The 13527-nt window shown below is 45.8% G+C and overlaps 1 protein-coding gene across 1 annotated transcript in view; it reads left to right on the top strand.

The window, feature by feature from the left end:
- Positions 1–13527, top strand: part of LOC102384441 (fibrillin-2-like) — a 231092-nt gene that overhangs the window by 6279 nt on the left and 211286 nt on the right. Inside the window, exons 2-4 of the mRNA XM_025206706.1 lie at positions 4412–4510; positions 5078–5173; positions 11551–11646. Coding sequence (XP_025062491.1) covers positions 4412–4510; positions 5078–5173; positions 11551–11646 — 291 coding nt within the window. The remainder of the gene's footprint in view (positions 1–4411; positions 4511–5077; positions 5174–11550; positions 11647–13527) is intronic.

Raw genomic sequence — 13527 nt, 5'->3', positions numbered from 1 at the left:
CTGCTTTTCCTCCGGCTCCCCACATATCTGAAAAAGGACTTTTTATTGTCCTTGATGCTCAAAGCTAGTTGGAGTTCAGTTGCAGCCTTGGCTTTCCTGGTATGCTTCCTACAGGACCGGACCAGTGCAGAATAATCTTCTTTGGAGGTGACTCCCATCCTTTGTAGGCCTTTCTTTTTAGCCTCAGGAGGTCTGCTAGGTCCCTGGAGAGCCAGGCGGGCTGCTGTGCCCTCTTGCTGCCTTTCCTCTGTGATGGAATAGACTTAGTTTGTGCATTGAGGATGGCTCCCTTGAGGAGCAACCACTCTTCTTGAACTCCCCTCTCCCCATGGTCATGGTCCCTTAGGGCCTCACTGACACGCCTCCTGAGCTTGCTGTCACCCAGCTTCCCATCGATCACTAGGTCGCCGACTAGGTCATCCCCAGTAGCCAGTACCAGGCTGAGCAGTGCTTTGCCTCTCGTTGGCCCATAGACTTCTTGAGTCAGGTAGAGGTCATCCACGCACAAGAGGAAGCTTTGGGAGGGCCTGGGGTTCTGACTGGCCTGGAGGTGGGCCAGGGCTGAAAGCCGAAGGTCCCAGTGAGGGGATCACACCTGGAGGGGAAGCAGCGCAGGGAGCTATGTTGCCTGGTATGACGGCATAAGAGTGTGCCTGATGAGAGGATTCTAGGTTGCGGTTCAATCAGTAGGAGTCTAGGGCCCAGAGCGAGGGGCCGGTGATTATGAGAACATAGATGCCATCTGTGAGGCTTGGGCTGCGGTGTAGGGGAGGAATGGCGCTTCAGATAGCGCCCCCTGGCATCGGGGCAGGATATGGGCAGCCTCCCGCATATTTAACATCTCTATTTATCAATTAACATCAAGGCGTGGCAGACGAGAAGGCGGGCAGTTAGCCCAGAAACAGGTGGGCGGGCTGCAGGGAAAGTGGCCCCGAGAAGGTTTAGGTTTAGAAGGTTATTTGTGACAAATAAATCTAGTAATAGAGGAGATGTCCTTATCAGCAGGGATCTGGGTTTTCTGTTTGTAACAGAAAAGAACCCTGGATTTTTTCATTTTTAAGGGGGAAAACCCAGATTTTCTCCTTTTAAAGGAGAAAAATGTGGGTTAAAGTGGGTTTCCCCTTGCAGGCTAGCAGAGTTCTAGCCTGCAAGAAGCTGGGGGGAGCAGGAGGAAGGCAGTCTGTCAGAGGGTGCCATGTGAATGTGCGTATGTACACATGCACATGGCTGCCAGGCAGCCTGGAAAGCAACTTCTGCAGGTAACTCTGGGTAGGGGGAGGGCAACTGAGGCCCTTCTAGGGAGGAAAGGAGTTGGGCAGGGCTAGGGTTTGGGCTGGGGGTGCTTTCCAACCCAGGCAGTGCGTGTGGCTTAGTGCCTGGGACATGGGGCCTGGGCAGCTTGTCTGGGGAGGAGGGGCCTGGCTCCCTGCCACTACATGCACTCCCAAGGGGGCATGTGCCCCCCAAATTTGTGCATGGGATGGGTGTTGGCTGCCCACTATGGGCTTGGGGCTCCTTGCCCTGGTGCCCTCTCCCCAGGGCCTCTGTGGCCCAGTGAGCGGGACCCGATGTCGCAGGTTGGGGCTGGGCGGAGAAGCTTGGTGCCACTGCTATGAATCCCATGCTGCCAAGGCGAGGCATCCCCTGCCTGCCTGGCAGCAGCAGGGGGCACAACCCCCACTGCCACCTCCGCTGCTGCCAGGTGAGCAGCGGGTGCCTTGCCATGGTGGCATGGTGCTTGTGGTAGTGACACTAGGCTTCTCTACCCATTCCAGCTTCACCCTGCCATGCCAGGTCCCACCTGCTGGGCTGCGGAGCCCCTGGAGGGAGGGCAACAGGACAAGGAGACCAAAGCCCTTGGTGGCCAGCCTGCATCCGCTCACCCCCATGGGCTCCACCCTGGCTGTGCTGCCTGTGGGGGGAAGGGGAGCCAGGCTCCGCACTCTGCTCCAGCAGCCACTGCCTCCTATGGGCAGCATCTGGGGCTCAGGCGCAGCGGCTATGGACCCGGGTCCCTAGCCCCATAGCCTTGGCAACTAGGGCCTCCCCCTCTGGCAGGGCTGGGTGGGGGGGCTGTGTGTGGGGAGTGAGTGGCACCAGCAGGGCTGGGGGCTGTGGTTTGGGAGTGGGGGGAAATGGCAGGCACTAGGCACTGGCCTGTAAGGGCTGCTCAGTGCCACAAAGAAGTGTGGGATGGGGGGGACAGCTGAAGCTGGACCTGCATCCTGGTGAGTGAAGGGGGCAGGGAGAGCTCTGATTTTCCATTTTCCATGATAAAGCAATTCAAAAATATATAGGTATTTAGAATTTACTTTACTATAGTGATTGAGGCACTGGTAGGCTTCCAGATTTCTTTAAAATTGTAAATGTATCAATAAAACATTGTGTTCAACTGATATATATATTATAGTGGTGTTTCATTTTAATTGCAGATCTTGAGTTTTTAATTGGAGAACTTGCAGTTTTTATTAGAGAATTGGAGGTTTTAAATGGAGAAAATCAGGATCCCTGCTTATCAGATTCGTTGAGGTTTAGGCTTACCAAAGGGAAGGCATACTTCAGGTATAGCCTATTCTTAGATGAAATGGGCAGGTCCTTAATGTACCTCTGATGGGAAATGGGAAAAAGAAATTCATAGGCATCTTGAGGTGAGGCTCGTCTTCTCTTTGTTGAGGGATGTTGGACTTTTAATGGAGGCTTTCAAGGAGGACACAGAGGCACATAATATTGTTTACCTAATTTGTTCTTGGCCATGTTTGGCATCAGTACAGAGTTGTTTTTTTTTTTGAGGGAGGAAGGACAATCCAAGATGGTAAATCTCCAGAAAACACATTTCTGTTTGTATAATGGAGCAGGAAGGCAAATAACTTCATGCTTGCTTTGCTAAAGAAGTTAGATAGCTTTTAATTTCATTAATACATTTTCTGAAGGCAGAATTCAAATACAAAAGTTCTGGGACATATACTCTTTCTTTTGGGGCTTTTTTGTTTAAGGGCTTGGAATGTGACTTTTGTCAACACACAGATTCCTTTGCATATGCTGTTCTGTTTCTCTCCTACTAATACACAATTTGTGGAGATGTTAGACTTTCAGGAAGGGTAGTTCACCCTGGATTCATAGGTGCAGGGTTGTCCACATGTAGACTCTGATTCTGTTTTGTCTCTTGTCTTCATGGTGTTCATCCTTCATTGGGAGCTATGTGTAGTTCTTGTTGTACTGTTTTGAGGCTTAGATTCTATCCTTCATATTAAAAAACAAAAACTATTAATATGAATTTAAAGGCCATGTCCAGATGACTGCAGCTGAGCCGTATGTGGTGCCACAGACATGCCTGCAGTGCCACATAATGCACGTTCACCTGCTTTCCGTGCTGCAAGAGAGAAGTGTGTGTTTTTTTTTTTGTGCGGGGGGAGGTTACACCTGGATATCCGGGGGTCAAAAACACCCATGGAGGGAAAAAAAAAAGTGGAGCCTACCAGGACCCCAGATAAGGCTGCTGGTGCCAGCCCAGTGCTGGCCCCACCCTCTCCTACTCCACCTGGGTAACCTGCCATGTGCCAGTGTGTGCGTGGCACTGGGACAACCTTTAGCAGCACAAGATGCACTGCCGCTAGTTGTCCCTAGAGAACCAAATGTCCATGCTCATCTGGACATGGCCCAAGAGATCTGTATCTGGCCCTTAACTTTTTCATGGTTCTCTTAATACTGAGTGAAACATACCATCCTAATGACTGGGGCCCTACTGAATTCATGGTGGAAGTGGGCTGTGCAGTAGCTCCTTTAATCTTGCAGATTCCCCCACGTACCACTTCTGTTGCTAATTGGCAGAGGGGCCCTGGTGGCCCTGTTTCTTGCTGCTGATTGGCTGGGAGGCAAAAATGGTGCCAAATTTGAAACCGTGGATGAGAAATATTTTCAGTATCATTTCTGAAAAATATGAAGTAAAAAATACCCATCTAGTAATCTGCATTTTGCAAACACCTATCTGGGTGTTTTCTTTGTCAGACCGTCTACAGCAAATAATTTTAATTTTGTTTCGTTGCTTATTTTGGAGACTGATATTCCTAATTAGGAAAAATCTTGTTTGGTAAGGATGTTACTTGAAGAGTAATATTTTGGTTTTATTACTCTTAATAGTATTGTTTTAAATTTAATTTAAAAAAATGATTTGCTAAGAAGGCACTCCACTTCCACTAATTTTGAGAGTTATTTTGGCATGCATCTAATGTTGTTTAGCTCCATCAGTGAATAGAACTTATTTCTGTCTCACTTGAAGGCATGCGTTATTTTCTGACTAATTTATCTTTAAAACAACAAAACATCTGAATATAGTTTATTAACAAAAAATGTTTTAGTAAACTTAAGATAAAAACACATTGTTAATCACTGTCTTAAATGCATTCTTTTCCAGCAATTTGTAGGAATAGTTGTGGTGATGGCTTTTGTTCCCGTCCTAATATGTGCACTTGTTCCAGTGGACAAATATCACCTATCTGTGGATCAAAGTCAAGTAAGGACTTATAATATTTGCTCTTCTTTTAGTTTTGTCTTTAATTGTTCTTTTATAAATGATCACTTTTCTAAAATTAGAAATCTTTTAAACAAATACATTAGACAATATAATCATTACACCATACAGCTATATGATTTATACTTTAGAATATCTCTTTCTCTGTCAGCGTTCTACGTAAGCAATACCTGTATGCGATAAAAGAAAAATTAAATTCTGTAGGCAGACCTAGAATGCACGTGTATATGTGTGTGTGTGTGTATATATATATATATATATATATATATATATATCTTGTAATACAATTTTGTGAAGTTGAAATTTAGTTGCAAAATCCTATAGGATAATTGGTAGTTGTAAGTTGTGATATATGTTCTTAGAAAGATTGTTTTCCCTTGATATGTTTATAATGTCTTTTAGGATATTAGAAATATGTTTGCATCACTAGACAAGTATTTTCATTACTTCATGTATTGGATACATACTATCTTTGCTTTTGAAGACTTTGCTTTTAGTCGCTATTTGCAGTGTTCTTTAATGCATACATCCATTTCTGTCCCCTTATAGTACAGCAGTGCAATATCAGGTGCATAAATGGTGGTACTTGTGCAGATGATCAGTGCCAGTGCCAGAAGGGCTATGTTGGAACGTACTGTGGGCAACGTAAGTAACTTCTCTATTTCATCCTTATAAGGTTGAGTCCTACAACACTTATTTGTTCGAATTAGCTGTATGAATTTGCAGTGAGTAGGAGGGCAGATGAAACCAGGGCTATATGTATGGGTTACATAGACAAAGACATAATGTATCCAAGGAAGGCAGTTTAAACATACTTCTGTGTTGGCTTTTGGGGCTGCACTTACACTACAATGTAGTTTAATCTGTTTTCTTCACTGGGGTGAATTTTATCAATGAATTGTACATATATATTTTATTGATCCTGAAACCAAAATACATATTTACAATTTACTCATTTGGTTGAGTCCAGTGAATAGTTTTGGCTAGATAAAACTTGTCCATTACATGATGGTGTGATCTCTTTTATCCAAGGAATGATTAAACTACTCACCAAGGTTATGGAAGACTTGGGATCAGGTGTGGGATTCCAAGTCACATTTCCCAAGAGAGTGTTTAAACCATGTTGCTATAGGATATCAGAGGGGAGAGGGAGGGATAGAGGAAAAAAGACCTTGTTCTGATTTTGTATAAATAAATATTTACTGGGTCAAGGGTTATAACCCAGGTGAATGTCCTAACCACCAAACTATATGTCTCTTCAGACATTCACCCAGACATGAGACCTCTCACTCACCAGGGAAGTGCAAAACCAAATACAAGTTCATTCTCTGCTTGATTTTATGATAGGAACTTGAACCAATCAAGTATCCTAGTTATTAAGTTGCAGGATATTCTTAGTTGAGTGTCTCCTAATCCTTCCTGTTGGAACTGTTCCACTTTGTGTAAAATACTTAAATAATTGATTGGCGGGGAAAGAAAGAACAGATCTGCAGCCTAGTGGTTAGGATGCTCACCCAACAGGAGAGAGACTCAGGTTGCAGTGCCTGTTCCATGGAATGTTTGTTTATTTTACATTAGGGTCAACAGTAGAGAATAAGAGCATTCCCCACTCCAGAATAGTTAACAGCTTGGTGGTTAGGGCACTTTCCTGGAAGATATGGATTCAAATTCCTATGTCTCCTAGATCCTACATAAGTGGTCTAGTCATTGAGCTGTTGGACAGAAGTGCGTGTGTGTGGGAGGGGGGACACCACCTTTTTCCCCATCAGTCTTGTGAAAATCTAGTGTTCAGCGTCCTTTGCTTTTCCTACATGTAGGAAACTGAAAAACAAATTATTCACACAAATCTACATGACACCTCTCCCACAAACATACTGACAAACTATATACATTTGGAGAATGATAAAAAATGATTAAGGGTACAGAGATTGGTTTATGTGGAAAGATTAAAAGAATTAAATGTGATACATGTCCATCTGATATTAGCAGTTAACATAAATATGGCAAGGAGTAATCAAGATATGAATTGTTTAAAGTGAGCTAGTAAGTGGTTTTTCTTTCCTGCAATTCATTTGTTTCTAAAAGAGACACTGTTGGAAAAACGTATCTAAGCCCTCTCTCTTGTTTGAGTCATTTTAGCCTGTGCTGAGCACCGAAGGGCAGTCTTGTATGTACCATATGGGTATGTTTGTATGCATCCATGCTTCTGCCAGGGTGCACACTCTTGCACATACGCTTCCTATCTGCCTCTGCTCCTATATGCCAAACCCAGAGAAACAGTGGTGAAGCCACTGTGAGCAATCCTCTGATGGCCATGTCACGCGTATCCAAGACCCAAGTCTTGAGAGATCATGGTGTGGTTGGTCTGAGAGCATGTGTCCCTGGCAGACTTGTGACTAGAAGTCCCTTTGTTAATAACTTTAGGAGCTTGGGACAAATTCTGTAGATTCTTTTTTGGGCCATGCTAAACAGTGATGTTTAATCTGAGGAGGATTTGGTCTCAAGCTGTGATTCTATAATGCAGTGTTGTTCAAGGTTTTGGCTCTGTGGGCCAGATGAATGACTTAAGACCAGTCCGTGGGCTGGATCTGGATATGTGCTTTCTCCATCCTGCCCTGTCCTGGGGGATCACGTTCCTATCCAGTCTCATGTGCGGGGATCTAGTCCTGCGCCACCCTATGTTCCCAGTCTAGTGCCCAGGGCCAAATCCTGCAAGGCTCCCCATGGACCTGTGGGGAAACCCCATGTCTGGATGACATGGTACCAAGGGCTGGATCTAGCCCATGGACTTGGGGTTGAGTACCTCTGCTATAATGAGCTCTGGGATTGCACAGTGGAGGATCAAGTCATTAATTAAGATTTAAAAAATTAGCTTCTAGATGGGATTGAAATTCGTCTGAATAGAAATAAGCATTTCTTTAATTAAAACATGATCATATCCTTAATCCATTGTTTTTGAGATATGGGAAAAAAAAATTCTCCACAAAGTATTGTATGTAATTCAAGTACTACATGCAGTAACAGGCATACAGAAGTCTCTGAATTTTGTACGTCACTTGCACTCTGAATGAAAAGTAATTCAATTTTATAGGCCCTGATAAGATATACAAGATTTATTGCATTTCTAGATAACAGTGCATTTTTATGTGTTTCTCCTTGTGATATAGTAAGCATGTCCACATTTTTTCTGGTTTAAAAGATTTAACATCTCTGGAGTTTTGAGATGTTTTGGCACCAAGTAGTCAAACATTTTATAACCCCATCCATAAGTAGCAGAGACCTAAGTTAGAAACCTTAAGACTCAAATCTGTCTGTGTTGTTGTTTTGGCAGGTTTTAAAGATAGTGGGACTATCTTCTCTCAGAGAACATGTACACATTTTTCTGTACAGTTTTGCAGAGCCCAGAGATAGCTGGCCTTAAATGAGGCAGAACAGATTAAGGGCAGTAATATGAATAGGCATTTTAGTAAGCAGGTGATCTGTCTCTTCATCTCTCATATTTTGCAAGCAAGTGTACAAGCACTTTTCAGAATTGATGGAATGCAAATGTATTTGCAGGGCAGCTGTTGCTTGATTCATATTTCTGTATGAAGATATTAAGCCTGGTTACCAGTGGCTACCTTCTAAGAGAAGGCACATGATTATGCTGCAGCCCTTCCTAAGGTGTTACATCAAGAAATAATAGCTTTAATTTCTTGTTGGGGTGACATAGGAAACACACTTGTGGAAACTGCTTGGAGATCAGATGCAATGGTGCATTCTCTTCAGGGCTGTAGCCATGTCCCTGTCTGGCCAGCACAGGGGTGGGCAAAAAATGGCCTGGGGGCCAGATCTAGGCTGTGAGGCCATTCTTTCTGGCCTGCAGGGCCCCTAAAATTTTTTTGAAAATTTAAATTTATCTGTCCTTGGTTCCTGTCAGAAATGACAGGAACCAGGGACACTAAGACCCAGGGGAATCCTCGGAGGGCTTCTGCAACAGCAGGGCTTGCCCAGCCCCACCCCCTCAGCCTGAAGCCCCAGGAGGGGCTTCGGGCCTGGGACCACATGGCTGCCCTGGCGTGGGAAGCTCAGGTAAGTGGTGGGGGGAAGGACGGGGAAGGAACTGGTGCTGAGCACAGGGGAAAGTGGCCCCCTGTCCTGAGCAGGCACAGGCAGCCCCAGAGGTGGCGAGGGGCTGCTTTTCCCCGCACTCAGCACTAGCTTGTAACCCAGCCCCGCTGCCAGCCTAGGCCCTGTGCCGGCTCCAGGTGCAGCCCCAATGGGTGAGCCATGGTGGCAGCAGCTGTGGCCCCCTGCTTGCTACACTGGGCAGCATTTGCTGCTGCTCACACTGGTGAGGCTGCCACCGCTGTGCTGCCCAGCATGTGGGGCTGCCTGTGCCTGCTCAGGACAGCCCCACGTAGGTCATGAGCGGCTGCAGCAGGGAGCACCAGCCATGGAGTGGGTGAGGGGCCACTTTTCCCCATGCTCCAAAGCATCTCCTTCCCTGCCGGGGAGCAGGGGGTTGGGGCTGTGTGCTGCCCCATGCCTGTAGTGTGGGGCTGAGAGGGCATTGGCAGTGAGCGGGCGCAGGAGTGTGGGGCCTGCACTGGTGTCCAGGGCCAGCACCAGCAGAGCCCAGAGGTAGGGTGGCAGGGGTGCAGGGTCCCGGTCAGCAGGGGCTCTATGGAGCCGGACCAGCTCCCCCCTCTCCCTGCTGGTGCAGCCCAGCCTGGCTGCACACACCCCTGCCAGCCTGCACCCTGCTCTGCACCCCACCAGTGCTGGCCCTGGGACATTGATCCCAAGACATTGGGACATTGGTCCCAAGATGGTGACTAGAGGGCAGGGCACCTGTCAAGAGGTGGGGATACCCCTGTGGCCCTCAACAGCTTGCCAGAACTGGGTACGTGGCCCTCTGCCCGAAATAATTGCCCACCCCTGGGCAGGCAGTATCTAATTTTGAGGCTGAATTGAGGTCTTCTTGCCCCCCACTTCCTTCTTTTCTTTCTTAGAGTGAGTCCTATATCTTCTGTCACTTCAAACACATTTATTTCACTTTGGAGTATATTTTGTTTACAGTTTTCAGGAACAATTATTTCTATTTAAAAATACAGAAAAGTATATGAGATTTTGTAATTATTCCTGTTAGGGAGAATATTCACTTAATAACTTTCCTGAAGATTAATTCAAAGAGCCATGAGTTTTTTGGGTTTTTTTTGTAGGCAACAACCTACTTTATCAGAAGCTAGGAATGGACTAGCAGAAAGAAAAGATTTTATATAGAAGGGGATAGGATGCTGCTAAGCAAAGGAATTCGTAGATCGTTTAGATTAGTTAAAATGAAGAAAGAGGTTAACACCTGGAGGACTAGCTAGTCTAGGTAATGGGGTAAGAAGTCATAATCCCTATTGAGATAGATTAATACAGTTCAGTCTCTGAATAATTTCTTGTTCTGAAATGTTATATTCAAGACCCAGATGCCAGTTGTGCCCTCTTACTAACACAGACCACGGTGTCACTGGATCAAGCTATCACTTGCTTAAAGTGCTGCTCTGCTTTCTACTTTGGCCAGATGTGACAATTCCTACAAAAAGAATAAATGGACACGAATTAGACATTGATTTTTAAAAAAGCATGCAAAAGTCCAAAACCTATTTGGACATTCTATGACTGACCACCGAATGGTTTAAAAAAATAATTTTCTAATTAATAGAGATGCACCAATGCATTGATCCAATATTGGGTTGGCACTGATATAAAGAAAATTAACTATATTGGAAATCGGCTTTTTTTGCCTGATGCAGCTGGTAAAGTGGCCGATACATGCCCAGCTGCAGCATGCAAGAGGTCAGGAGTGCAGCCTGGCAGCTTGGAGAGCTGCATCCAGCTGGTAAGTCTGTGGTGGAAGGGGAGGGGGAACGGAAGGAATGTGGAGGGGAAGGAGGGCAGGTCTAGGCCCCTGCAGTGAGGGAGGGAGTGGGGCTGGCGCTGGGATTGGGACAGGTGCTCCCCAGCCAGCACCTGTCCCAGTGCAGCTTGTCCAGGGGACATGGGGTGGGGGGCAGTGAGGGGGTGGGGGGGAGGCATGGCCCCCGCCGCTGCACTCGCCTCAGGAGGGCTTAGGGGGCATGTGTCCCCGGATCTGTGCAGGGTGGTGTGGGGTGGCTGCCATTGCAGGCTTGGGCTGGGGCTGCACTGGGCTCTTCCCAGCAGGGGCTGGGCTGGGCTGGGCTGCGCTCAGGGTGGGTGGCAGTGGCGCTGGGAAGGGGTTATGGGGGGGAGGGGCTGCAGCCACCCCACAATTTGCTGTAGCCCCCCAAACACCACTCCCAGCACCACTGCTGTCTGCCCCGAGTGCAGCCCAGCTCAGCCCTCCCTGGGAAGAGCCTGGCGAAGCCCCTGGCCCCAGCCCACAGTGGCAGCCTGCCCTGCCCTCCATGTAAATCTAGGGGCCCCCCCGCCATGCCTCCCAAGGTGCACGCAGTGGCAGAAACCGTCCCTTCCCCTGCATCCCTCGGATGAGCGCCTGCCCCAGCTCCTGCCCCACTCCCTCTCCCACCACAGGGGCCTTGATTTGCCCCCCTCTCCCCGTGCCTCTTCCCTTCCCCCTCCCACAACAGACTACCCAGCTGGACACTGCTCTTCAAGCTGCTGAGCTGCATATCAGAAATCGGATTGGTATTGGCCAATATGGCTCCCTAAAAAGTGGCTATCAGTATCTGCCCAAAAAATCTCCATCGGTGCACCCCTACTGATTAAGTTACCATTCAAGACTTGCAATTAAAACCGTACTAAACTTTGTATAGCAGATGCTTTTTGAGTTATGAAGGAACAAAAAATACCCCTTTTCTTGAAGGTGTGTACAGACAGTTTCAGGCTAAAAACATTTCTAAGCATTTTTGCTAAAATATTGTTTTTAAAAACTAGATCTAGTTACTTTGACTCCACCATGATGCTGATGAAAGATTAGTATTTATAGTTGATTTGAAATATTACAAAATTTGCTAACTTCAAACTTTTTTTTTTTTTTTTAAATACAGCTGTCTGTGAAAATGGTTGCCAGAATGGAGGACGATGTATTGGACCCAACCGTTGTGCATGTGTGTATGGATTTACTGGCCCTCAGTGCGAAAGAGGTAAGAAAAGTAAGTTTGGAGAGAATGGAATGAAAAATGTATACCTACTACATACAGTACTTTTTATAGTATGTAGTCACATTATTTTTCATAAAATGAAATGTATGGAGCTGTTTTGTGCTGATATGAGAGTGCCGTCAGTACATTTTAAAAAAAGGGGGAAGAAACAGATTAATTAGTATGGCTTGGGTCCCAATTAGGAAAAATGCCTTAAGCATTTAGTTAACCTTAAGTATGTGTTTAATTTTTATGGGGATTTGGGATCTAAATTCATAACTTTATTATTTTTATATAATTACTGAAGAAACTATGTTTAGTATAGGGATAACATTATACATTTGGCAGAAATTCTGATCTCAATAAAGTTGAACGTATTTCATGACAAACACAAGCAATATGTTTTTAGTTGAATACTGAGCTGTTATCTCCACAGAGAAGGAATATATCCATAGTTTTTGAATAAATAGTCTTAGCAGTGTATCATCCTCTCAAAAGAGGCTAACATGTAATAACAATTAGGAGGATTCTTTCCATGTCTAAATAGTGAGAGATTCAAATGACCAGTAATGCAGAACTAGACCGTATCAGGTATCTTTGTAAAATATTTTTAATTTGTGTGAAGCAAACAAAATCGAGCACTAAATAGACATTAAAATACTTTATTTCTAATTAGAAGATATATAGAAAGGTGTCCGCGAATACTAGATTTGTATCTCCTTTGGCATAAATGTTAGGCCTGTGTGAATAGGCAAGTATTTGATTTTGGGTTCGGCTGATTCGGAGGACAGTGATTTGATTCAGATCGCTATTGCAAATCGATTTGACCAAATCGGCTTTGAAAGATTTGGTGCTGATTTGACCATTAACTATAATGGTGAATCAATGAAATACCTATAACTTTGTCATTTTTTGGCAGATTTGGGTGAAAACAGCAGGGATAGTAGCCCCTTCTGAGGGCACGAGGCGTGCGAAGTTTCAAGGAGATTTGAGGTGCAGTTTCCCCAAAACCCCTGCTCCTAACTGCTGCCAAGCAAGACTCATGACATATGTGACTTTGTATGTGTGTTAAGGTACAGCAGGGTGAGAACTGCAGGCATGAAAGCCCTGTTCTCACCCTCACAACTCCACTGCAACCAGTAAGCCTCAGGCCTCTTAAAGATCTTACAGGTCTGGGCATTCCCCAGCCAGGACTGTGTGGTGGCTGGAGGTTATCAGGTGCCTTCTGCTGCTACCCGCCTTTCACCAGGGAGGTTCGCGGTCCTGGCATTTCCTGGGGCTGTGCGCCACTGGAAGTCCCACCAGGCTTCCCTGTCCTGACAGGGTTCAGTTTTAGGTCATGCCCAGGATAATGTGGGGCCTCCTCCCCATATAACCCCAGACCCTTATACCTCCAAGTTCTTCCTGCCACAGGAGCTCAGCAGGGAGATGTTCTTCCCCTGCTGGATGGTGAGAAACTAAACTGCCGCCTTCAGCTCTGAGAGTGGGACATTAGATGGCTGCCATGTCTTGCCACATACATCACCACTCGTGCGGGCATGAGGGAGGCCTGCCAGTTTTCAGGCAGAGTAGTGCAGGAGTTTCTGTGAAACTGTACCTCAACCTGCTGAAAGCAAAACTCGTGTTACTTGCGTGTGTTAAGGAGTATAGGTTGTAGCCATGTTGGTCTAAGGACCTAGCCCAGACAAGGTTCTTAGGCATTCTGATATCTTTTATTAGACCAACTGAATAGTTGGAAAAATTCTTCTTTGCAAGCTTTGGGTTTAAAAACCCTTCAGGCTGAGGAAGCATCTAGTTGGGGGTGTGTGTGTGTGTGTGTGTGTGTGTGTGTGTGTGTGTGTGTGTGTGTGTGTGTGTGTGTGTGTGTGTGTGTGTGTGTGTGTG

The sequence above is a fragment of the Alligator sinensis genome, unplaced genomic scaffold, assembly GCF_000455745.1.
Source record: "Alligator sinensis unplaced genomic scaffold, ASM45574v1 scaffold10_1, whole genome shotgun sequence".
Classification (NCBI taxonomy): domain Eukaryota; kingdom Metazoa; phylum Chordata; order Crocodylia; family Alligatoridae; genus Alligator; species Alligator sinensis.
The sequence above is the reverse complement of the archived record's forward strand: the minus strand, read 5'-3'. Positions and strand labels throughout refer to the sequence as shown.